Raw genomic sequence first — 24,616 nt, 5'->3', positions numbered from 1 at the left:
GCAAAGAGCAGGCCCTCAGTTGGTTAAATTGGGTTGAGCAGAATTATCATGTAATGCAATAGATTAATTGTTGCTTCATAATTTTTTTTAGCTTAGAGAACAGAGTTCTGACAAACATATATGTCATGATATGGATGATTTTATGGTTTTTATTTTATTTTAAATAAATAGAGATGAGGTCTCACTGTGTTGTCCAGGCTGGTCTCAAACTCCTGGGCTCAAGCGATCCTCCTGCCTCCATCTCCCAAAGTTGGATGATTTTCAACACATGCACACGAAGAGAGTAAGCTGACGCTCTGAGTCTCAGTTCCCTCAGATGTGAAATGCAGAGGGTGGGACTGGCTCAAGAATTGCAGCTGTGTGGCAGGTGCAGCAACATAACCTTCTCCAAATACAGAAGACCCTGCAAGCTGATGCAGTGCTGTTCCCTGCCAGCAGCCTCAGACAGCTGTCTCAACACAGGGCTCCAGCAGACAGGACTATCTGATCAGAGATGGCCTGGAAAAAGAAATCTACTGGCCACTGCTAGTTTTCAGCATTCCCCATTTTGAGGAAGGACAGGGTAGAACATGTTAATCCACATGCTCTTCTTATTTGATTGATTCAGGTAATTTCACGCTGGACTCAGAAGCTCGCTCTGGCTCTTTCTGTGCTGGAGGGTTTTCGGTGGTTCCTCTTTGCCTAAGAAAAGCATTGTGATACCAAAGGCCGTGACCTGCTGTTTGACCAAATGACTCAGTGATACTCAATCTGGCTTCTCATCAAAAGTATTGCTCATATCTCTATAAAATTTGCATTACAAAGTATTTTGCAGGTCAGAAGTGATGGTTCATGTCTGCAATCCCAGAACTTTGGGAGGCTGAGGCGGGAGGATTGTTTGAGGCCAGGAGTTCAAGACCAGCTGGGTAACACGGTGAGATCTCATGTCTGTAAAAAACAAATTTTTAAAAATAAAATAGAACATTCCATGTTCATGGTTAGGAAGAATCAATATCATAAAAATGGCCATACTGCCCAAAGTAAGTTACAGACTCAACACTATCCCCATCAAGCTACCACTGACTTACTTCACAGAACTGGAAAAAACTACCTTGAACTTCACATGGAATCAAAAGAGAGCCCGCATAGCCAAGTCAATTCTAAGCAAAAAGAACACAGCAGGAAGCATCACATTACCGGACTTCAAACTATACTACAAGGCTACAGTAATCAAAACAGCACGGTACTGGTACCAAAACAGAGATATAGACCAATGGAACAGAACAGAGGCATCAGAGGCAACACAACAAACCTACAACCATACAATCTTTGATAAACCCGACAAAAACAAGCAATGGGGAAAGGACTCCCTGCTTAATAAATGGTGTTGGAAAAACTGGCTAGCCATGTGCAGAAAGCAGAAACTGGACCCCTTCCTGACACCTTACACTAAAATTAACTCCAGATGGATTAAAGACTTAAACATAAGACCTGGCACAATAAAAACCCTAGAAGAAAATCTAGGCAAAACCATTCAGGACATAGGAGTAGGCAAGGACTTCATGACCAAAACACCAAAAGTATTGGCAACAAAAGCCAAAATAGACAAATGGGACCTAAGCAAACTCCACAGCTTCTGCACGGCAAAAGAAACAGTCATTGGAGTGAATCGGCAACCAACAGAATGGGAAAAAATTTTTGCAGTTTACCCATCTGACAAAGGGCTGATATCCAGAATTTAAAAAGAACTAAAACAGATTTACAAGAAAAAAACAAACAAGCCCATTCAAAAGTGGGCAAATGATATGAACAAACACTTTACAAAAGAAGATATACATGAGGCCAACAAACATATGAAAAATGCTCATCATCACCAGTCATTAGAGAGATGCAAATCAAAACTATATTGAGATACCATATCACGCCAGTTAGAATGGCAATCATTAAAAAATCTGGAGACAACAGATACTGGAGAGGATGTGGAGAAATAGGAACACTTTTACACTGCTGGTGGGAGTGTAAATTAGTTCAACCATTGTGGAAGACAGTGTGGCGATTCCTCAAGGACCTAGAAATAGAAATTCCATTTGACCCAGCAATTCCATTACTGGGTATATATCCAAAGGACTATAAATCGTTCTACTATAAGGACACATGCACACGAATGTTCATTGCAGCACTGTTTACAATGGCAAAGACCTGGAACCAACCCAAATGCCCATTGATGATAGACTGGACTGGGAAAATGTGGCACATATACACCATGGAATATTATGCAGCAATAAAAAATGATGAGTTCGTGTCCTTTGTAGGGACATGGATGAATCTGGAGCACATCATTCTCAGCAAACTGACATAAGTACAGAAAATGAAATACTGTGTATTCTCACTCATAGGCGGGTGATGAACAATGAGAACACATGGACACAGGGAAGGGAGCACTATACACTGGGGTCTGTTGGGGGGAATAGAGGAGGGACAGCGGTGGCGGGGAGCTGGGGAGGGATAGCAAGGGGAGAAATGCCAAATGTGGGTGAAGGGGAGGAAGGCAGCAAAACACACTGCCACGTGTGTACCTATGCAACTATCTTGCATGTTCTGCACATGTACCCCAAAACCTAAAATGCAATAAAAAAATAAAAATTAAAAAAAAATAGGGCCGGGTGCGGTGGCTCATGCCTGTAATCCCAGCACTTTGGGAGGCTGAAATGGGCAGATCATGAGGTCAAGAGATCGAGACCACCCTGACCAACATGGTAGGTAAAACCCCGTCTCTACTAAAAAGTACAAAAAAATTAACTGGGCATGGCAGTGCATGCCGGTAGTCCCAGCTACTCAGAAGGCTGAGGCAGGAGAATTGCTAGAAACTGGAAAACCAAAGTTGCAGTGAGCTGGGATCGTGCCACTGCACTTCAGCCTGGCCATACAGCGAGACTCTGTCTCAAAAAATAAATAAATAAAATAAAAAACTATGTTGCAGGTCCCGTGGTTGCTCCACCATCCTTTCCTTCCAGTACTACTCAATTTAGCACCTTAATGCCTTTCCTCCAGCTAATGACTTTTCTATTATCACCACCTGGCAAGAGAAATGGGTTTAAAATATACACACGCATCAGACACCACTTTGACTGCAGAGCTTGTAGTCTTTTCTCTGGAGCTCCAGATACCAATGTGAGAAATTCTTCATTTAAAGCAGTGGGCAAGGATTAAGTCAGAAAGGTATTTGATTCTATTCTCCAAGGAATTTCACCCAGTGAGTCATTTAGGTTTGGAGTCACTTGAGACTGGCTGTCTTTAGCTTCAAGTCAGGGACGAAAAGAAGGATTTGGGGCCCGTTCTGTATATACTTCACAGCTGTTATTTCTGGAACGTGAAATTCCAAGCTAAATAGTCATTGGCTAATTTTGGAGATTAATCCACACCCTGGGATTATGTGTCAAAAGCTTTCTTAAATCCCTGTGAATATTCAGATTTATACCATCTCTCTTATCCTTTTTATGTAATGTCTATGAATTGTTAATGAGCTTTCAGTATACTATAAGTTTTTCCAATAACATTTCCTTCTTGTGTGTAAAACACACAATTCACCCGGACAAATGTTAGTTTGGATGTTGGGCCGACTTTGATAGTATAGGGTCACAGTAAAAGCTCTTTGGCAGTGTAAAGCACGGTCAAGCAAAAGCCTTCACAAAAATTATTTTCTATCAACAAATAATGCACACCAAAATGATTTTTTTTTTTTTTTTTTTTGAGACAGAGTCTTACTCTGTCACCCAGGCTGGAGTACAGTGGCATGATCTCGGCTCATTACAACCTCTGCCTTCTGGGTTCAAGGGATTCTCCTGCCTCAGCCTCCAGAGTAGCTGGGACTACAGGTGCATGCCACCATGCCCAGCTAATTTTTGTATTTTTAGTGGAGACGGGGTTTCATCATGTTAGCCAGGATGGTCTCAATCTTTTGACCTCAGGTGATCTGCCGGCCCAAAGTGCTGGGATTACAGGCATGAGCCACCGTGCCCAGCCAAAAATGATGTTTAACATACTGAATCTCACCACAAATGAGATTGATGCTTAGAATCCAAACTCCTGTTTTGAATAAATCGCTATACATCCACTTTAAAAACTAAAGTGGGGGAAGAGAGAGAGAGAGAGAGAGAGAGAGCACCCATTGGGATAGATTTTGGAATTAAGTAAGAAAAATCCAAAATAAAACTCCAAATCCTTATGTTGGAAAACTGTTGTAAATAATTTGTGTTAACAATTTTAAATATAGGCTGTTTTTTCAATGATAATATGATAGTAACTGCTAAATTTAAAGATGTGATAAATAATTCTAATCTTGAAAATAAACTCAATGCATGATTCTATTATGAAATTTACGGATCTTCATAATTTGTGCAAATAGAAGAGTTTTCCAAATCTCTGCCTTCATAACTATTTTATTTCTTGGTTTTGACTTATTATAATGAGCTTAATGACTAATTTCTTTAAGTATCTATTTGACAATGACTTTTTGGTGAAACTGAAGATTTTTTTTTTTTTTTGAGACCAAGTCTCACTGTGTCCCCCAGCCTGTACAATCTCAGTTCACTGCAAACCCCACCTCCCGGGTTTAAGCAGTTCTTCTGCCTCAGCCTCCTGAACACCTGGGACTACAGATGCCTGCCACCAGGCCTGGCTAATTTTTGTATTTTTATTAGAGATAGTTTCACCATGTTGACCAGATGGTCTTGAACTCCTGACCTCAAATGATCCAACCACCTTGGTGCCCCAAAGTGCTGGGATTACAGGCATGAGCCACGTCACCTACCTGAAACAGAAAAATTTTAAACATGTATTGTAAATGTTTTGCTTGAGGATCTAGTTCAGTGTTCAATATATAGACATGAAAGCTTGAGTGCAAGTGAGGGAGTGAATGACAAGTACCACTAATACCAACACATTGCTGGAGTGAGTTCACCTAATCTTCCTTCGGGCTACAATTAAGAATTCCATTGACAAATTCAATCTAGGCTTCAGGCCAGAAACTTAACTGAATCCCGCTCTGTAAAAAGTATACAATTAACACCATTCTCTCCTTTTAAAGAAAACTTTTTCCTTCTCTACTATTTTACATAATGTTTAAAATTTGACTAGGTAATACATTTAGATGGTTCAAGAACCAGAAAGAATAAAGGGTGCACAGCGAACCCTTCCTGGTAACTTCCTAGCACTTTTGTCTCCTTTTACAAGGCTCCCCCTCAGGGTAAATAGCTTTTCTTAGGTTCTTACATGTACTTCCAGAATTTCATTATGCAAATAAAACAAACACAAACATAAATGCTTTTTTCTTCTCCTCTTAAACAGAAAGACTATTATTATACAAGTTATTATATAAATGTACCCTATTAAATTTTAAAACTTCAGTTTTTTTTCACTACATATGTGTTTTGCCTTCCATGATGACAGAGTCCTCCTGTAGGATGGCCAGCTTCACAGTGGGGGTGGAGCAGCATCCTCTGTAACTATTTTTTTTTCTTTATTTTGTTTTTTTTTGAGACAGAGTTTCGCTCTTGTCGCCAAGGCTCAGTGCAGTGGCGTGATCTCGGCTCACAGCAACCTCTGCCTTCCAGGTTCAAGCGATTCTCCTGCCTCAGCCTCCTGAGTAGCTGTGATTACAGCCATGTTTCACCACACCTGGCTGATTTTGTATTTTTAGTAGAGACAGGGTTTCTCCATGTTGGTCAGGCTGGTCTCAAACTCCTGACCTCAGGTGATCCTGCCTTGGCCTCCCAAAGTGCTGGGATTACAGATGTGAGCCACCACACCTAGTCTGTAACTAACTTTTCTACGGAGGCCAGTGCATGGACAGCCTCCTGCTGCTCTCAGAGCGTGTTGGGAATAGGAAGGTACTGCATCCCATCTCTGCACCGGACTGTAATAAGAGATGTGTACCCTGTCATTCAGTGCTCTCTGGGTAACCTCTAGGTTCCACATAAATAGATTTGTTAGTAACGTGGGATTGGTTGGAGAGCGGCTGCTGAGTGTTTGTATCATCTGTTAGGCCTCAGGGACTCCCATGACATAAGAGTGCCAGTGGAAACTTGGAGCCAAACCCTCTTTGGAAAGGGCTCTGACTGAACCAGGCCCAGCACAGGTGCCTTTGAAAGACGTGGCTAAGGACTTAACTGCTACTAGTGGAGGCAATGTGGTTATATGAAGATCGTCACAAATTTACCCCTTTAATTAACCTCCTGATATTCAGGAAGGGCATTCTCAATATCCCCATCATACTTGTCCTCAGTGTCAGACCCAGGAAGCTGCAATCAGATACCAAAAATGTATAAATGCCAGCAATGTCATCACCAATGATCTTGGTTCTTGCTTGGGTTGTGGGTTCCCAGCTCTTCAAGGAGAAGGCTGCTTACTGAAGATTTCGTGCTCTGTACCAGCAGTGCAAAGTCAATTAGTGCTCCAGTGAATGGCTGGGTTTTTTTTTTGTTGTTGTTGTTGTTTTGAGACAGGGTCTCACTCTGTTGCTCACAGGCTGGAGTGCAGTGGTGCCATCTTGGCTTACTGCAATCTCTGCTTCCTGGGTTCAAGCGATTCTCTTGCTTCAGCCTCCCCAGTAGCTGGGATTACAGGCATTCATCGCCATGCCTGGCTAATTTTTGTATTTTAGTAGAGATGAGGTTTCCCCATGTTGGCCAGGCTGGTCTCAAACTCCTGGCCTCAAGTGATCTGCCCACCTTGGCCTCCCAAAGTGCTGGGATTACAGGTGTGAGCCACCTCACCGGGCCCAGTTAATGACTTTTTAAAAACATTCCCAGGAAGATATACTAATTCCACCCAGAAGTTGACTCCCAGAGGTGGATTTAACTTGAAGTAAATGAAGCTTAAGTTTCAGGGTCTCTCACTACCCAAATCCCTGCAAAACCTTATGCCCTAGCTTATACTTCTAATTTATTCATTCATTTTGTAGAATGCCCTCCAAGTTTCATCAGCTTCATGCCCACAAAACCTGAACCTGACCCTATTTACTGCCATTTCCAATCATCAGTTATCTGCTGATTGTCCAAATTCCAGCTCTACCCAGGACAAATCTTGCTTTCAGAAGTATAGTTCACTATGTTCTTAGTTGTCTACTAGTTCTTTTTGTTGTTGTTGATTTTTGAGACAGAGTCTTACTCTGTCACCCAGGCTGGAATGCCATGGTGCAATCTCAGCTCACTGCAACCTCCATTTCCCAGGTTCAAGTGATTCTCCTGCCTCAGCCTCCCAAGTAGCTGGGACTACAGGCACACACCACCATTCCCAGATTACAGGCATGAGCCACAGTGCCCAGCCTTTTTTTTTTTTTTTTTTTTTTTAAGAGACAGAGTCTTGCTCTTTTGCCCAGGCTGGAACACAGTGGTGTGATCAGAGCTCATTGAAGCCTTGTTGTTTGTTTGTTTCAATATTTATTTTTCACTTAGCTTGCAAGGCAAGGAGACTATCTGTGAAATGCTCTGGTCTGTCCCTCATGGGAGAATGTACAATAAGGAATGGAGTCGCTAGGACTGATGCTTCGCACGGAGCTGGAAGGAGTTGTTCTCTCCAAGAGCACTAAAGGGGTGCAGGTACCAGAGGAGGCTCATCCAGTACTTCCAGAGAGGAAGCTTGTCTCTGTGCCTTCCCTTTTGTTTGAAAGGAGCCCCTAGGACGTAACATCCTCAGGTAAAGGATGTGAATATTTCAAAGCCACCTGGGAAGGCTTTATCCATTTCCAGTTAGTGAGGATAACTGCAAATGGACAGTATTTCTATTTTTAAATTAACTGGAATTTGAAGGGTTAACAGTTCAGTCATCTCCTAATTTTCTGGAAAGTTTCCATTTTTTAAATACTTTTTTCCAGATCCACAGGGCACAATGTAAGGAGTCTAATCTCTGAAGCTGAGCTGTGCGTTTGTCAAATCACATCCCTTTTGCTTAATAACACTATCCAGGGCACATGGCCAGGTTTTTATTCAAGTTGCTGTATACTTAACAGAATAAATAAATGCTTACGAATAAAATAGTTATCTCCCAGAGGCTACTTTGTATCTTTTTGATAATCATCTTTAACTCTAATTTTTTTTAAAGTGGGAAAATACAAATAGGAAACTGTATAATAAATGCATGTATTCAACAAAGGCCTTAAATTATTCATTTATTATACATTTTAATTTATGAAAGAAGAAATATTTTTACTAATATTTCTTGGGGCTAAACATTTGTTATTGTTTGTGCATTTCATAGGAAAGTTTTGAAAGAATTTTTTTTGAGGTGGGAAGTAATTGGTTTTTCAAGAGGAAATTTCCCTTTAACAAGCCAAATTGTGCAACTCTAATCACAAAAAAGGGCAGGCAAAGGCAGAGTGATTACTAACCTATTTTTCTATTTTAAAGCTTGTAAACTGATTTTATTTATTTATTTATTTATTTATTGAGACAAAGTCTCACTCTGTTGCCCATCTGGAGTGCAATGGCTCAATCTCGGCTCACTGCAGCCTCTACTGCCCAGGTTCAAGTGATTCTCCTGCCTCCACCTCCCAGGTTCAAGCAATTCTCCTGCCTCAGCCTCCTGAGTAGCTGGGATTACTGGTGCCCACTACCATGCCCAACTAATTTTTCGTATTTTTAGTAGAGACAGGGTTTCACCATCTTGGCCAGGCTGGTCTTGATCTCCTGACCTCGTGATCCACCCACTTTGGCCTCCCAAAGTGCTGGGATTACAGGTGTGAGCCACCATGCCCGACGTAAATTGATTGTTTTAAACTTCATTTGTATAGAAATATGTTTCCTTCATTCTCATTTTTGTTTACTATAAATTATTTGTCCTGATAGTTCATAGCCAGCTTTGATTTTTATTCTTTGGTTTCCAAACTCAGAAGCCCTGAAGAGTTTACATACATAGAAAAATTGTAAGTAAATTCACAATCATCAAAGACAGCTCAAGATTACAGGTAAAACTCATCATGTGCTCCTCAGGAATAACCTTAGGGGCCAGGCACTGTGGCTCATGCCTGTAGTCTCAACACTTTGGGAGGCCGAAGTAGGTCAGGAGTCCCTTGAGATCAGGAGTTTGAGATCAGCCTGGCCAACATGGTGAAACCCCGTCTCTACTAAAAATACAAAAAATTAGCTGGGTGTGGGCGGGTGGCTGTAATCTCAGCTATTCGGGAGGCTGAGGCATGAGAATCACTTGAACCCGGGAGGTGGAGGTTGCAGCGAGCCAAGATCGTGCCACTGCACTCCAGCCTGGGTGACAGAGCAAGACTCCATCTCCAAAGAAAAAAGAATAACCTTAGAGAGTTAAGTGGGTTTATCTTATCAGCTACCTCCAAAGTGCTAGGCAGGCATCTGATCAACTTTAGAAATAACAGAAAAAAAGAACAAGCGAGGCAGACCCTCTGGGTGACAGTGACATTCATGTAGTGTCTATACGGCAACCTAAGGTGCATTTACCACCACTCCTGAACATAAGAAAATAATTGAGCCAGTTAAAAAAGAGATTTCAGCTTTACTCTTGGCTGCAGGTATTTGCATCCAAGAGTAAAGCTGAAATCTCTTTTTTAACTGGCTCAATTATTTTCATACTTCTGCTGTCTGTGGCAGATATTTGTGACATATCACAGGAAAGTTCTCAGTTTAGGGATCACAAAGTTATTGACAACTGCAATAGGATATATTATGGAAGGAGAAAAAGAGTGCTTATTCTTTATAAAAAGAAAATATGACCCATGTTGGGTACTATCTGTCATTCCAATTTTTTCTTTTGCTTGGTGTCAGAAAATAAATTGATGCACTTAAGCTCTCTGGTTTAAAAAAAATTTTTTAAAGAAAGAAAGAAAGGAAAGGAAGGAAGGAAGGAAGGAAAGAAGGAAGGAGGGAAGGGAGGCAGGAAGGCAGGCCCATTAAGGCCTCAGCTCACATGAGGAGTAGAGATGGAAGCCTTCTGAGTTTTAGTTATTTGTAAAAGGCAGAATTGCTTTCGATCACAAAATCCTGCCATGTTGCATAAAGTTCGTTGATGGAAGCTAATTTTTACTTTTATCATTCATAGCAGTTACAGACATATATTTGGTATGTAAATAGGTTGACTAAAATGCTTCATATAAAATAAAGACCCATTTGTATAATAGGATTATAGAGTATTATCATGTAGCATATATATATACAAGACTGTTTTTTCTTTCCATACATAAAAATTCATCTGAATACACTTCTTCAGTCTTTTGAAAACCCATACAATCTTGTAGATGCCTTCCTTGACTCTTGCATATGGTTGTTCTGTGTGTTTTCACTAGAGGTGAACTTAACATTATGTAATGAATTCTGTTAGCTTTCGTAAAGATAACATACCATGTGACACGAGGTTCTGGCCAGCCTGCAACAGAGCAGTGCAATTTTACATTCTCTTTCTCCCAAACCGTGTGGGATCGAGGTTTAATGATAAACTCAGGAGCATGGAGAAGATGGTCTTCATTTAACTTGGCATGATATGCCTCGGTTTCTTCTAACTGAAAAAACAAATAAGCATACAAACATATTACCAAGATACCACTAAATAAAAGTGACTTTTGGTGCTAAAATAACAAATAGAAATCAAAAGTTTTATTTTTCCATTTGGAAACTTAATTTTGTTTAGATAAAATGCACGCCCTTCTCCCTTTTAAGAACAGATGTAGTTATTTGACATTTAACATTCTAAGCTTAAAACACATCTTTCATTTCTTTTTCCTTTCTTTTTTTTGGATATAGTCTTGCTCTGTCTTGCAGGCAAGCTGGAGTGCACTGGTGCAACCTTGGCTCACTGCAGCCTCCACCTCCCAGGTTCATGCAATTCTTGTGCCTCACCCTCCCTAGTAGCTGGGATTACAGGCATGTACCACCATGCCTGGCTGATTTTTGTATTTTTAGTAGAGATGAGGTTTTACCACGTTGGCTAGGCTGGTCTTGAACTCCTGGCCTCAAGTAATCTCCTGCCTGGCCTCCTAAAACTGGGATTACAGGTGTGAACCACCATACCTGGCCATTTTTCACTTCCTTAAGGTGGATTTCTTGAGGTTTTTAAAAAATCATTAATTTCCTTAAAACATAAAATTCCATGGAGTTTAAAACTATTGTTTGCTTTCTTTGACCTACATATTAATATTTGAATGTCTTTCTCTTTTTTTTCTTATGTTTTGTTTCTCCAAAAGTTCACATATTTCTTCATTTGAAACAAATCAGCTGGGTGCAGTGGCTCATGCCTGTAATCCCAGCATTTTAGGAGGGTAAGGTGGGTGAATCACTTGAGGTCAGGAGTTCGAGACCAGCCTTGCCAACTTGGCAAAGCCCCATCTCTACTAAAACAACAAAACAAAAAACGCAAATTATTAGCTGGGTGTGGTGGCATGCACCTGTAATCCCAGCTACTCAGGAGGCTGAGGCAGGAAAATTATTTGAACCCAGGAGGTGGAGGCTGCAGTGAGCGGAGATCATGCCACTGCACTCCAGCCTGGGGGATAGAGTGAGACTCCATCTCAAAAAAGGAAGAAACAAATCAATCTATATCTACACACACACACACACACACACACACACACACACACACACACACAAATTGTGACATGGATTTCCACCTTGTAAGTTATGTTAAAGTGTCTTTTCTTACTGTTTTCCTCAGGGACAGCTGTTCTGCCTTTTCTCGAATTGCAACTTTCCTTGACTTCTTTTCAAAAGTTTCTTCCTGTTGGAGAGTGGACGTGGCCTGTTTGGAAACCACGGACTGCCTGGATGCCATGGACTGCTTGGATGCCATGGACTGCTTGGATGCCGTGGACTGTTTAGATGTTGTGATTCCTTCCTCACTAGCAAGAAGATTCCTCTGGGCTATATAAGCAGCAGCTTCTTTAATTCTTTCTTCTTCCGTATCTGTAATTCCACTGACATGCATTTGACTAAAACGCAAAAATGGCAAAATGTATGGATGGCAGTGATAAGATCTTGTGATTTTACTAAGTTCAAAGTACCACATCTCAGACACTATTATCTTGCACCAAATGAAAATCTGATATAGAAAAACCTGGTAAATCAGAAGTTGACGCTTCATGTACAGAAGTGTTTTTTGCCTTAACAAATACCAATAATAATGATAACAGTAACAATAACACCTATTATGGCCCTGGTGCTTTTCACATACACTATCTTGTTTCATCCCCATACAAACCCTATAGATAAACATTTTTTTTTTTTTTTGAGACAGAGTCTCACTCTTCTAGCCCAGGCTGGAGTGCAATGGCACGATCTCGGCTCACTATAACCTCAAGGCCTCCTGGGTTCAAGCAATTCTCCTGCCTCAGCCTCCGAAGTAGTTGGGATTACAGGCACCTGACACCATGCCCAGCTAATATTTTTTGTAATTTTAGTAGCAATGGGGTTTCACCATGTTGGCCAGGCTGAGGTCAGGTCGAGCTCCTGACCTCATGTGATCCACCAGCCTCAGCCTCCCAAAGTGCTGGGATTACAGGCGTGAGCCACCATGACCAGCCGAGATAAATTATGATTTCTGTTTTAGATATACAGTAACGAGGTTCAGAGAAGTTAGATAACTTGCCCCAAGGTCGTCTCACTGGTTGTCTTAGGGTGTTTAAATATGATTTTGTTTATGATAAAAGATTATGATTCCTTTCCAGAAAAGCCATATTCAAATGAGATCTAGTGTGTGTGCCTGTGACCCTGATACATGAGTAGGAGCTTGATCTGGATTCTGTCACTTTGCTGATGTAATGCATTGCCTGGAGTTGCTGCATGTATGAATAAGTTCTGAATTTACATGAGGTTCCTTATGCCTTCTGGGTCTGTTTCTAAGATAATACATGTTGTGTGTGCATATACTATGTGTGTACCTATGCTATACACTAAGAAATTATCAAACTTGTATAATGGAAGTGGTGACTTTTATGAGTGTGACTTATTATTCGTGATGACAATAGCAAGGGAGTGGTACACCCCAAGTGTAATGCCTATTTATGGTAGAATCTGTACTGTGATTTATTCATGTTGTTTAAAAATATTTTAATTATTTTAACATATTTCAATGCCTTTTGTTGTAAATCTCCTAAAATGTTTCAGTGAAAGAGTGTATTGATTATATTGAAGGTTCTTTTGAAATTGAGTCTCCTTAGCCTCTTAACTCAGAAGTATACATTCCAGGAATGATTACTTCAGAATGTAAGCAAATGCTGCCATTGTGTTTGCAAGTTCCTAGCATCTGAATCAATGCAGCACACATTTGCCGAGTCTGGGGTTTCTCATGGAATATTCCTAAAACGTCTGGCAGAGAAGATGAGTCCACGTTGTTTCTGACTAAATGTAATGAATAAATTTTACAGTTTTTCTCTCTCTGTGTAAATAATAATAAGCTAATCCCTACTCCAGATGTTAGTAACATGTCCATTATCATTTGTGGGGGAGGAAGAATGAAAGATTTTTAGCTTAGTGTCCTGACATAATGACCTCTCATTCTTTTTTTAACAAGATAGGAAGTGAATGAATTACTAAGTTAATACAAAACAAACCATCAAGAGAATTTGCTTGAAATTCTCTATAGAAGTCAGTATATTCTAGGGAGATGTGAAATGAGCATTGTGATCTGTTTCAATTCATGGAATAATGGATCATATCCAATGCTAGTCTTGCCCCAGGCTGCAAGTAAGAGAACTTTATATTTAAGTTTTCATTACTACTGATACTGGACATGCTGACACAGCTCTAGAGGGCTGAATGAAGTGATAGTCTCCTTGCCTTTTCCATTTACATAGAAGTGAAACTTTGAAAAACAAACTGTAATTATTTCACATGGCAACTACCCTTAGAAAATATGTTAGATCCAGGGCAGCAGGGCTATTCTCCTTGAAGTAAAAGTCAGGATTTATCTGTTATAACCCTGCCATAATCTGGACACAAAAGCAAAACTGTGAGGCTAACATGTGACAAAAGTATACTACTACATAGTAAAAATAAAATTAAAATCTCCCAGTGCTCTGTAATCTCTGACAGTCTCAATTCAGAATCTCTTGTTGACACGGTTTACCTGATTTACTGGAGTGTAAGTGGAAATTTCCAGTGCCATGCAGAGGAAATGGTATTTTCCAGAAGCACACTGTGAGTGCAGAGGGCATGTCCATTGCATTGACCAGGCCTACATGGGACTTTCAATTCTTACACTCCCAGGCATGGGACTTCCAGCAAGTCATTGAGCCATGATTTCCTTATCCAAAACATTGATACATTAATATCTCTGCAGGGTTGTATGGAAGATTTAGCAAGATGGTTTATATAAAGCACCTTGCATGATTCCCAGAAAATAATAATAGATACTGAACAAATGTTCATTTCTTTCCTGTCCTCTCCTCAGATGAAAACTGCCAAAACCACTGTGAAATGTTATTTTCAACACAGTAATAGAGTATAGGTGATGATGCTATATAGATATAATGGAAAGCTAGAAAATAAAGCCTAGAAGATCAATTTTTATTCACATCTTCTGTTATCACAATTTATTTGGTAAATGATCATTTCTTGACACTGGCCTGGAAGAGACAAATAGTTTGGCATGGACAGAGCACAGAGCAGGGAGAAGATGTTAGGAGTGAGAAGCTTCATTTTGTGCCCTGCCAGGTGGAGTCATGCCATTTAAGCTGGTGTTAAGCTGATGTGGTTTTTAAATGATGTTTTGAAATAGAGTGGGAAAAATCCTGGAGGCAAAAGACTTTACTCCTAGCCTACCATCTCCTATAAGGAATGCGAGTTACATTAAGCTACTGTGAAGCGGCCAAAAGGCTGGGCATGCATACTTAGCAACAAAAGCATGTTCGTCTGGAAAGTTCACTTAAAAAAAATCAGAGATAGCAAAGATATCAGATAAAAAGCTAAAAATAGAATGTTATTTATCCCTTTACCTTCCTAATTGGGTTCAGAGCAATTATGACATTAGCCCCTGACATAAGTCAGAAAGGAACTGTCAGAGGGCAATGGAAAGAAAAGCACAGGCGACAGAAGTCGGTCACCGTCAATCACAACAAAATTATTTCCTGACTTCCAAGAGGATCTACTTTTCCATGACATTTGCTCTTAGAGGATGGCCTCACTTTGAGTGTCACCTAAGCTGTGGGAATAACTCTCTCTGTTCAAAGGGAAATAAACAGGAGATGAACCAGAAAGATCCTGTTCAGCTTTAATCTTGGTGTCCAGGACACATTTTCCTTTGAATATGATTACCGCTCAAAATAAAAAAAATGCTTATATAATAAAGATAGAAAATTGGCATCACACAGACTTGTCATTTTGTGATAATTTTGTTTGAAGTTTACCTCAAAGTAAATAGCAATTTATTTCCATTGAACAAGGCATTCAAATTATGATGAGATTTTGCCCCCCAATGAATAATAATTAAAACCACACTGACAACCAAGATATTTTTCATCTACCTAACCATATCATCTTGGGTTTTTAAAAAAAGTTCACCCAGGCCAGGTATGGTAGCTCATGCCTATAATTCCAACACTTTGGAAGGCCAAGCAAGGAAAAACACTTGAACCCATGAGTTCAAGACCAGCCTGGGCAACATAGTGAGACCCCATCTCTACAAATAACTTTTTAAAAAATTAGCTGGGCTGATGGCTCCTGCCTGTGATCCCAGCTACTTGGGAGGCTGAGGTAGGAGGATTGCCTGAGTCTGGGAGGTTGAGGTCGCAGTGAGCAACATGGATTCCAGCCTGGGTAACAGAGTGACAACCTATCTCAAATATACACATATTTGGAGTGTAAGTGGAAATTTCAGGTGCCATGCAGAGGAAATGATATTTTCCAGAAGCACACTGTGAGTGCAGAGGGCATGTCCACTGCATTGACCAGGCCTACATGGGACTTTCATGTATGTATTTTATATATACATAAAATATAACATAATATATATACACAATAATAAAAAAATCACCCAATATTTTATAGCTTTTGGAGCTTTATTTTTACTCTGGCTGTCCTGTCCAATCGCCAGCACCCCAGGATCCCTTTCCCATTCCAGCTAGTTCTATAAGCAGCATTAAGTTCTGATCATTCTTGTTTGTCATGTAGCTATCCCACGTGATAGCAAAATTTCTGAAACAGAAGTCCCTTTTAAAACAATTAACACATGTCTCTCAATGCAGGGTTCTAAGCTTCCTCAGACCTTACACAATCAGTATATAGTATGGGCTCAATAAAGATTAGCTGCTTTTACTATAATCTGACAAGTGCTCAATAAATGTTAGCTGCTATTTCTACAATCTGTCCATAGCAATTATGACTATAATCTGCTATTCCTATAGCACTTACTATATAGTTCCTAATAATTAAAGACAGGAAGGAAAAGCACACTCACCGTCCTGAGAAAATGGGTACCATGTAGTCACTGGGCACATTTTCTTTCTCTTCTCCAGACAGAAGGCTGTGCTTGGCTCTCTTTGGTTTGGGGCTCAACTTGGATGAATAATCATCTAACAGCAGACTGGAATCTGTAAGTCTGAAATAAACCATATAACAGCAGACAATAACCAAAAAGGCATTTATAATATTCAAAATACTGATTCAGGAAGTTTTAACTGGGGACAATTTTTACCAAATCCTAGATCTCTAATGTTACAGTTACCTTTTATCTTTAGAATTAGAGTTAGAAAGATTTCAAATAATAGACTCTATATAGACAGAAAAGAAAAACAGTGATAATTATTTTATGGCTACAGTAATTTCATAGCTTTTTCCCCACTTAAAGTCTCAAGAGAAAAGAGTGATGCTTTTATGACAGTTTTAAATGCCCTTTTGTGTTAATGTAATGTTGGAAATTTAGGCACAGAGAGAGAGAGAGAGAGAGAGGGAGGGAGAGAGAGAGAGAGAGATAGAGAGAGAGAGGGAGAGAGAGAGAGAGAGAGAGAGAGAGAGAGAGGGAGAGAGAGAGAGAGAGAGAGTGAGAGAGAGAGAGAGAGAGGGAGAGAGGGAGAGAGAGAGAGACGGAGTTTTGCTATTGTTGCCCAGGCTGGAATGCAATGGTGCAATCGTGGCTAACTGCAATCTCCACCTCCCAGGATTCTCCTGCCTCAGCCTCCCAAGTAGCTGAGATTATAGGTATCCACCACCACACCCAGCTAATTTTTGTTTTTAGGAGAGATGGGGTTTCACGATGTTGGCCAGGCTGGTCTCGAACTCCTGACCCTGTGATCCGCCTGCCTCAGCCTCCCAAAGTGTTGGGATTATAGGCGTGAGCCACTGCGCCCAACTTAGGCAGTCTATATAAATGGTTTTGATACATCGTGCATTCAGATTCTTTGGGGAGATTATTTAAAATGCACACTTTTCTAGAGAGGGAGCCCAGATAATTCTAATGTAGAACCCTTGGTTTACACTAAGACCATTATGTATTATAGGTGACTCCTGCCTTTGAAAGGACATGGGGCTTATCAAATAATAGAGTTAATATATTTTATGGGAACACATGATGCCAAGTGACTCCGTGATTCACAAGGGTGTGATAAAGAAGCCTTTGATCAGCTCTGTCTTCCTATGCATACATACTGGTGCAAATGTGCACTTGGAGGCAGTGTTCTATTAAACCAATTGACTAGGGAAGTGGAAAACATGAGAGTAGAGACAGCAGAGAAAAAGGATGAAATGAATAGTCTTAATCTATATAGTGTTGAATGAAATGAAATGCATTTTCATACCAACGTAGATAATTTGGCATAAACTTCAGGAGTTTATGGACCCCCTGAAGTCAATCCGTGGACTCTGGGCTAAAAGTCCCTGATCTACACAGTAAGGAAAGATGTTAGCAATAGGAGTCTGTATGGGAATTCTCTACACTATCCTTGTAATTATTTTGTAAATTTGAAACTATTCTAAAAAAAGGTTAATATATTTTTTAAAAGCCCCTGGTCTAGAGAATATCTAAAGACAAGGTGAATAGGGGTATTGTGACGTGGGAAAAGTCAAACTTCCCAGTTGAAATAGAAAAACCTTCCAAACCATCCAAACCTTGACCATTTCTTAATCTTTGAAAATCATTTGAAAAAGCAGAAGAGATTACCCAATCAAAAGCAGAAGAGAGGTCAAGTATATACATGGTACAAAATGGTTATATGACGATGAGAGAAGACAACCAGCACAGGGGAGGTCACATGGAAATGGCCAAACTCTTCCTTCTCCACTGTCTACCCCACCCCCAGGGGGGAATATCTATCCCACCCCAGTGGGGGGAATATCTATCTCTTTTTCTATGATCAGCATTAAAACTAAAGGTTAGAACTTTGAATTCAAGCTTGTGGATTGGTTACCAACTGGAAGCCAGGGTGACATTTGTTCCTGGCCGGCTGTCCTGGGCAGCAGCAAAACGACTGCATTCTATACCCCAGCAGGTCACAAAGTACAGGCTGTGCTTATACAGATCTAAGTTTAAAGTGGTATTTTCTCCTCACCGCTTTATTCATTTACCATCCAAAATGAAAAAATTATAGGGCTTAAGAGTTTCATTTTTTCCACATTTCTAGAACAGTTGGATTTCTAATTTCTCTCCTGTCTTTCTGCTTTTGCTTTCCTCTCTTTACTTCCATTGGAGTGGCTACAGTCATATTCTCATGAGTTCATTATTTTGCGACATTTATTTACATCAAAATAGCTACGATTTGCCATTCTTTTCATGGCATTGTTCTTTTTTCTGTCATTTATCCTTTAAGATAAATTGTTAAAATAATACATTTATTAAATAGAATGTGCCATAATATGAGCACTCCATTCTCAGAAGCAAATCACAGCAGCTGTTTTTTTCCTTGCATGTCCTTCCAAGGTAGGAGCTGATTTTTAATAGTTGAACTTTATGCTAAAGACTCCTGGCACTTTCTTTCACCAACTTCCACTTCACTCTTTATTTGGAACAGAAGAATTTTTAAAAAGCATTATGATGTTGTGTGTTATATAGTATTATTTAGAAAATGCAAGATCTTGACTTTTATTATGCTAATATTTCTTCAAGACTTTGATTTCTAATAAAGAGTATGTGAAGAATTCGATGTTAAAATACAACGCGAACTGATGATTTAGTAATGCTAAGACATTTATTTATTGAAGCTGCCAACAAAACTAAATCAGAGACACAAACTTTAAAGAAAGTGACTATGTAATAATAAGCATAATTATCTTAAGAAAAACCATCCATAGTCTATTTTGTCATGATCCATGAACTCTGAAGTCCGTCATCTGACTCTATCAAATTTCAAAGTTAAATAATGTTCCTAGAGGAGTTATATAGAATATGTAGATTTTAAATTTCTTTGAACTTAAATCAATCAAAGAGCTAAGCAAGGACTTGCTAACCTCTTGGGCTTTTATGTATCTAAGTTTTGAAAAAAAGCCAACAACTCAGTTTCTGAGTAGATACCAAACTTAACATGTATGGATTGGTGTCAGTCCTTACCTACTAAAACTACATGTAGTGTTTTTTAATGTACTTAGCTTAAATCTTGAAGCTTTCTGAATTTCGATTAAAGCAATCCAATTAAGCAATAGGCAAGGGTTGACTGTGTGTGCACAGGTATCTATGAGCCTGTAACTGTATCTATATCTGGGTACATCTCTTTGTATTCCCCTACCAATTACGCTATGTCCTTGTTACTCTGTCCACAGTTAATAGATTTTAAATACATATCTTGGTGTGTAGGGCATTATCACATACATCTTTGACTGCTAGCACTACAGGGAACAGATGTAGCCAAGGTACAAAATGCACTCTCTGGAAATATTCCAAGAACTCAGAAGTAGACTTACACCAGCATCTGATTCAAATACTTAACAGAAAACATTATAACCCTCTGTTTATTCAACTTTATAACAAGAAAAGCAAAAACAAAACCATTTAGAGAATCTCAGAGCTAAAAGAGAATGCAGAGATATTTATATCAGGCCCTTGATTTGGCAGATGTGGAAAGCAAAGCCTGGAGAGTGTTTGTAGCTCACCCATGCTCACACAGTGAGTTGCTGGTGAACTGGGACTAGCACTCATCTCTTCTTGATTTTCAGGTTAGTGTTCTTTTCACTACACCAGTCATCTCCAACTTCTTGTTTTTTTGAGACAGAGTCTCACTCTGTTGCCCAGGCTGGAGTGCAATGGCGCAATCTTGCCTCACCACAACCTCTGCCTTCCGAATTCAAATGATTCATCTGCCTCAGCCTCCTGAGTACCTGGGATTGCAGGTGCATGCCACCACACCTGGCTAATTTTTGTACTTTTTAGTAGAAATGAAGTTTCACCCGGTTGGCCATGCTGGTCTTGAACTCCTGATCTCAGGTGATCTGCCCGCCTCGGCCTCCCAAAGTGCTGGGATCTCCAACTTTTATGACTGAGTACTCTTAATTAAAAAATACTGGGGGCGGCAGCTCAAGCCTGTAATCCTAGCACTTTGGGTGGCCGAGGCGGGTGGATCACGAGGTCAAGAGATCGAGACCATCCTGGTCAACATGGTGAAACCCTGTCTCTACTAAAAATACGAAAAAATTAGCTGGGCATGGTGGCACGTGTTACTCAGGAGGCGGAGGCAGGAGAATTGCCTGAACCCAGGAGGCGGAGGTTGCAGTGAGCCGAGAATGTGCCATTGCACTCCAGCCTGGGTAACAAGAGCGAAACTCCATCTCAAAAAAAAAAAAAAAAAAAAAAAAAAAATACTGGGGGCATACCACCTAAATATATTTGTTTATTTATAAGTTCTATCCATATACTAGTGTATAAATAGTCTTCTTTATGAAACATTCAATCAATAGAAAAAAGCTAAAGACCACATTTCTTTTTTAAAAGTAGTGTTACTATTTCATTCTATACCCCAATGGCTTGTCTTTGTGGACTCCCCAGTTTGGAGACCATAAAACCATGTCATACTGCCCATAATGACCTTGATATTGAGTTGCTATTCCTGAGTTTATTCACCTAAATTGAAGTTATGAAATCATCATTTACAGCTAAAAATAAAGCACAAAAAAACTTATTAAACTGTACATAAAGTAAAATGCTGCCCCTTTAAAGTTATGTTTATAATCACCATATAATTTGGGGAAATTGTTCCAGGTTCACTAGGATGAAGAAATGTATTCATGCTTATGGGAAGTATAGATCTGCTTAATGGCTATGTTACTTTCTGAAAACATTCTGACAGTCTATCAGCACGTTCCAGAGAAAGGACACACTGTGGGAATTGTCTCTGCTGACTGTGCTCCCAAAGCCAGCATCACCCATTCCTACATGATCCGGGTTAGACTGCATTACTGGTTTCTCTGTCTTTCCCACTGCCTGTGACTACTCCAGAAGAGGGATGGTCTCAATGATCTTTATATGCTCAGCACTGTGCCCAGTGCCTGACACGACTCAATACATGTTTATTGAATGATGTGAAATAAAGATTTATTATCCTGTCATCAAACCCTAACTCAAGGATTCTCAACCCTGGTTTCACATCAGAATCAGCTGAGTAATGATTAAAAATGACTGATGCAGAGTTGGGACTTCCAGTATGGCGGAAGGAGTAGTTCCTCCATTCCTCTCCCCAAAGCAGTGATGACATAGAACGCATTCAAAAATAACCAATTGGGGCTCTAAAAATCAATTAAAGGCATACACTTTACTGACTGTATTCATAGAAACAAACAAACAAACAAAAGACTGATATTCATGTATCAGCAGAGTGAGTCTGTGTGTCATTCCTGCCTAGGTTTCTCCCATTCCTTACCCCTGGCTTAGTCCTTAAGATAGTTCAACCAAGATGGGAAAAGGCATGAAAAGGAGTGGCTAGGGAAGACTGACTTGATTTGGGGCAGAGTGTGATAAAACCCCACATCCAGCAGCATTGTGAATAACAGTAGCAATCCAAGTGGCAAATAAACAAGGGAAGACCAGCAGCTCAGCTAGCCTGAGGTTAAAATCAGGCCTGGGGCAAGCAACAGATTGGTAGATCAGCCAGAAATTTACCAGGAAGATCTGGGAAATAAGGTAGTCATAGGGGCCTTCATAAGCTTTCCATACACATATGTGTAGGAAAAACTGGAGAGGGCCAAGTTTTCCACACATCATTGGCTGACTGTTTGCCTGTGCTCATGTGAAGAGGACAGGCAAGACAGCCTGGAATTAAGCAAAACCAGACTTATTTTAAAATTACCTGCACACTTTAACTGTGCTCCCCAACACACACACAGAGATTTACTGCCAGAGGGTGGAAGCTTTACTGTCTTGAGACATTTGGGCACAATGTCTGACCACTCATTGGTCATTAACCTAGGCAATCACAGTGTGATTCCTAGGAATTCAGGCTTAAAAATGAGAACAAGTATTTAAAAAACAAAACAAACCTGAGCAGAGACACCTGCAGCCACACAGAAGTTAAAGAGATTCTACAAATACATCCAGCCAGTTATTAAACAAAACCGAGATCATGCCACTGAACTCCAGCCTGGGCAACAGAGCAACAGAGCAAGACTACATTTAAAAAAAGAAAAACACCAAAACCAAAATACAGCAACAACACACTTCAGGGAAAATTCAGAATTTAGAATTGTAACAATATATTATCTGACATGTCCCATTTTTAACAATAAAAGTTATGAAACATGCCAAGATATAGAAAATGTAATCTACACCAATGGGAAAATAGTACTAAACAAAAATTGTCTCTGGGTTGTCCTTGATTTTGGGTTTAGCAGACAAAGACTTCGGCAACTACAAATATGTTCAAAGACTGAAGGAAACAGTGTTTAAAGAGTTAAAGGAATGTATTACAACAATGACTCAACAAATAGAGAATGTCAAGAAAGAAGTATAAATTATAAAATAAAATCAAAGGAAACCCATGTTAAAAAGTACAATAACAAATGAAAATTTCTTAGAGGGACTCAACAGCAGATATTAGATAAGGGAAGAAAGAATCAATAAAGTTGAAAACAGAAATTAGTCACTCTAAAGCACAGAGAGATAAAGGAATAAAGAAAAACTAAAGGAGCCTCAGAAACCTGTGAGACAATGTCAAACATATTAACATAGGAGTAATGGCAGTGCCAGAAAGAGAAGAGAGAGCAAAAGAGCAGGCAAATATGTTTGAATAAATAATAGACTAACACCTCCAAAATTTGATGAAAATATTAACCTATGGATCCAAGGTGCTCAAAAAACCCAAGTAGAATAGTACACAAAGAGATACACAGAACTGGAAATGTCAAAGTCAGGCTGTTGAAAGTCAAAGCCAGAGAGAAACCTTGAAAGCATCAAGAGTAAAATGAGTCATTACACACAGGGGAAGAATAATATTGTTAATGGTAGATTTCTCAGGAAAAATGACACTGACATAACATATTTAAGTCCTGGAAAACAATGTCAATCAAGAATTCTATATCTGGCCGGGTGCAGTGGCTCATGCCTATAATCCTGTAAGCACTTTGGGAGGCCACAGTGGGTGCATCACTTGAGGTCAGGAGTTCAAAACCACCCTGGCCAACATGGGGGAACCCCGTTTCTACTAAAAACACAAAAATGATCTGGGCATGGTGGTGCACACCTATAATCCCTGCTACTCAGGAGGCTGAGGCAGGAGAATCACTTGAACCTGGGAGGCAGAGGCTGCAGTGAGCCGAGATTTCACCCCTGCACTCTGTCTCAAAAAATTGTAATTTAAACCCCCACAGAAAAATGGAGAACACCAGAAAGTGAATAATTGGGTAAATAAAAAAGACAGTGTGTGTACATATACACATACACACATGCATATGCACATATATGTATATAAGTGTATACATACATATGCATATACATTTATATGTATATAAGCTCATACACATATATGTATGTAAATTTTTACATATATATATATATTCTATTGAATTCCTTTTTTTTTTTGAGACAGGGTCTTGCTCTGTCACCCAGGCTGGGGTGCAATGGTGTCATCAAAACTCTGTAACCTCAACCTACCAAGCTCAAGCCATCCTCCCACCTCAGCCTCCCAAGTATTTGGGATTACAAGCATGCATCACCATACCCAGCTAATTTTTGTATTTTTTGTAGAAACGGGATTTCACCATGTTGCCGAGTCTGGTCTCAAACTCCTGAGCTCAAGAGATCTACCTGCCTCAGCCTCCCAAAGTGCTGGAATTACACATGTGAACCATTGTGCCCGGCCTTCTCTTAAATTCTTTAAAAGACATAATGTTGTATAAAATACTTATTGTATTGCATTGTTGGGTTTGCAACATTCATAGTTGTAATATACTTGACAATAGTGCAAAGGAGGGAGAAGGAGATGAAGCTAAATTAGAGCAAAGTTTCTATGTTTACTGATATTCAGTGAGTAGATACTATCTGAAGTAGATAAAGATAAGTTAATATGTGTATTGTAATTCCTAAAGCAATCCCTAGGAAAATAGCTTAAAGAATACAGTCAAGAAACAAAAGAATTAAAACGATACAGGAAAAGGGTCCATTTAATACAAAAGAAGGCAATAAAGGAGTAATTAAAGAGATATGATTTTCAAAAAGTGGCAGATATAAATATATCAGTAATTTTATTAATTGTAAATGGAATAAAAATTCCAAGGAACAG

General features: G+C 39.7%; 1 protein-coding gene across 4 annotated transcripts in view; it reads right to left on the bottom strand.

The window, feature by feature from the left end:
* MYOM1 (myomesin 1) overlaps positions 1-24,616 on the bottom strand; it is a 195,149-nt gene that overhangs the window by 122,863 nt on the left and 47,670 nt on the right. For all 4 annotated transcript variants that reach the window (XM_035270670.3, XM_078347837.1, XM_035270669.3 and 1 more), the window contains 3 exons: positions 16,384-16,524; positions 11,635-11,920; positions 10,341-10,498 (listed from right to left, as the gene is read on the bottom strand). In XM_035270670.3, the coding sequence (XP_035126561.1) occupies positions 10,341-10,498; positions 11,635-11,920; positions 16,384-16,524 (585 nt within the window). The remainder of the gene's footprint in view (positions 1-10,340; positions 10,499-11,634; positions 11,921-16,383; positions 16,525-24,616) is intronic.

Source organism: Callithrix jacchus, chromosome 13 (assembly GCF_049354715.1).
Source record: "Callithrix jacchus isolate 240 chromosome 13, calJac240_pri, whole genome shotgun sequence".
NCBI classification, from domain to species: domain Eukaryota; kingdom Metazoa; phylum Chordata; class Mammalia; order Primates; family Cebidae; genus Callithrix; species Callithrix jacchus.
This window is presented reverse-complemented; position numbering and strand designations above follow the sequence as displayed.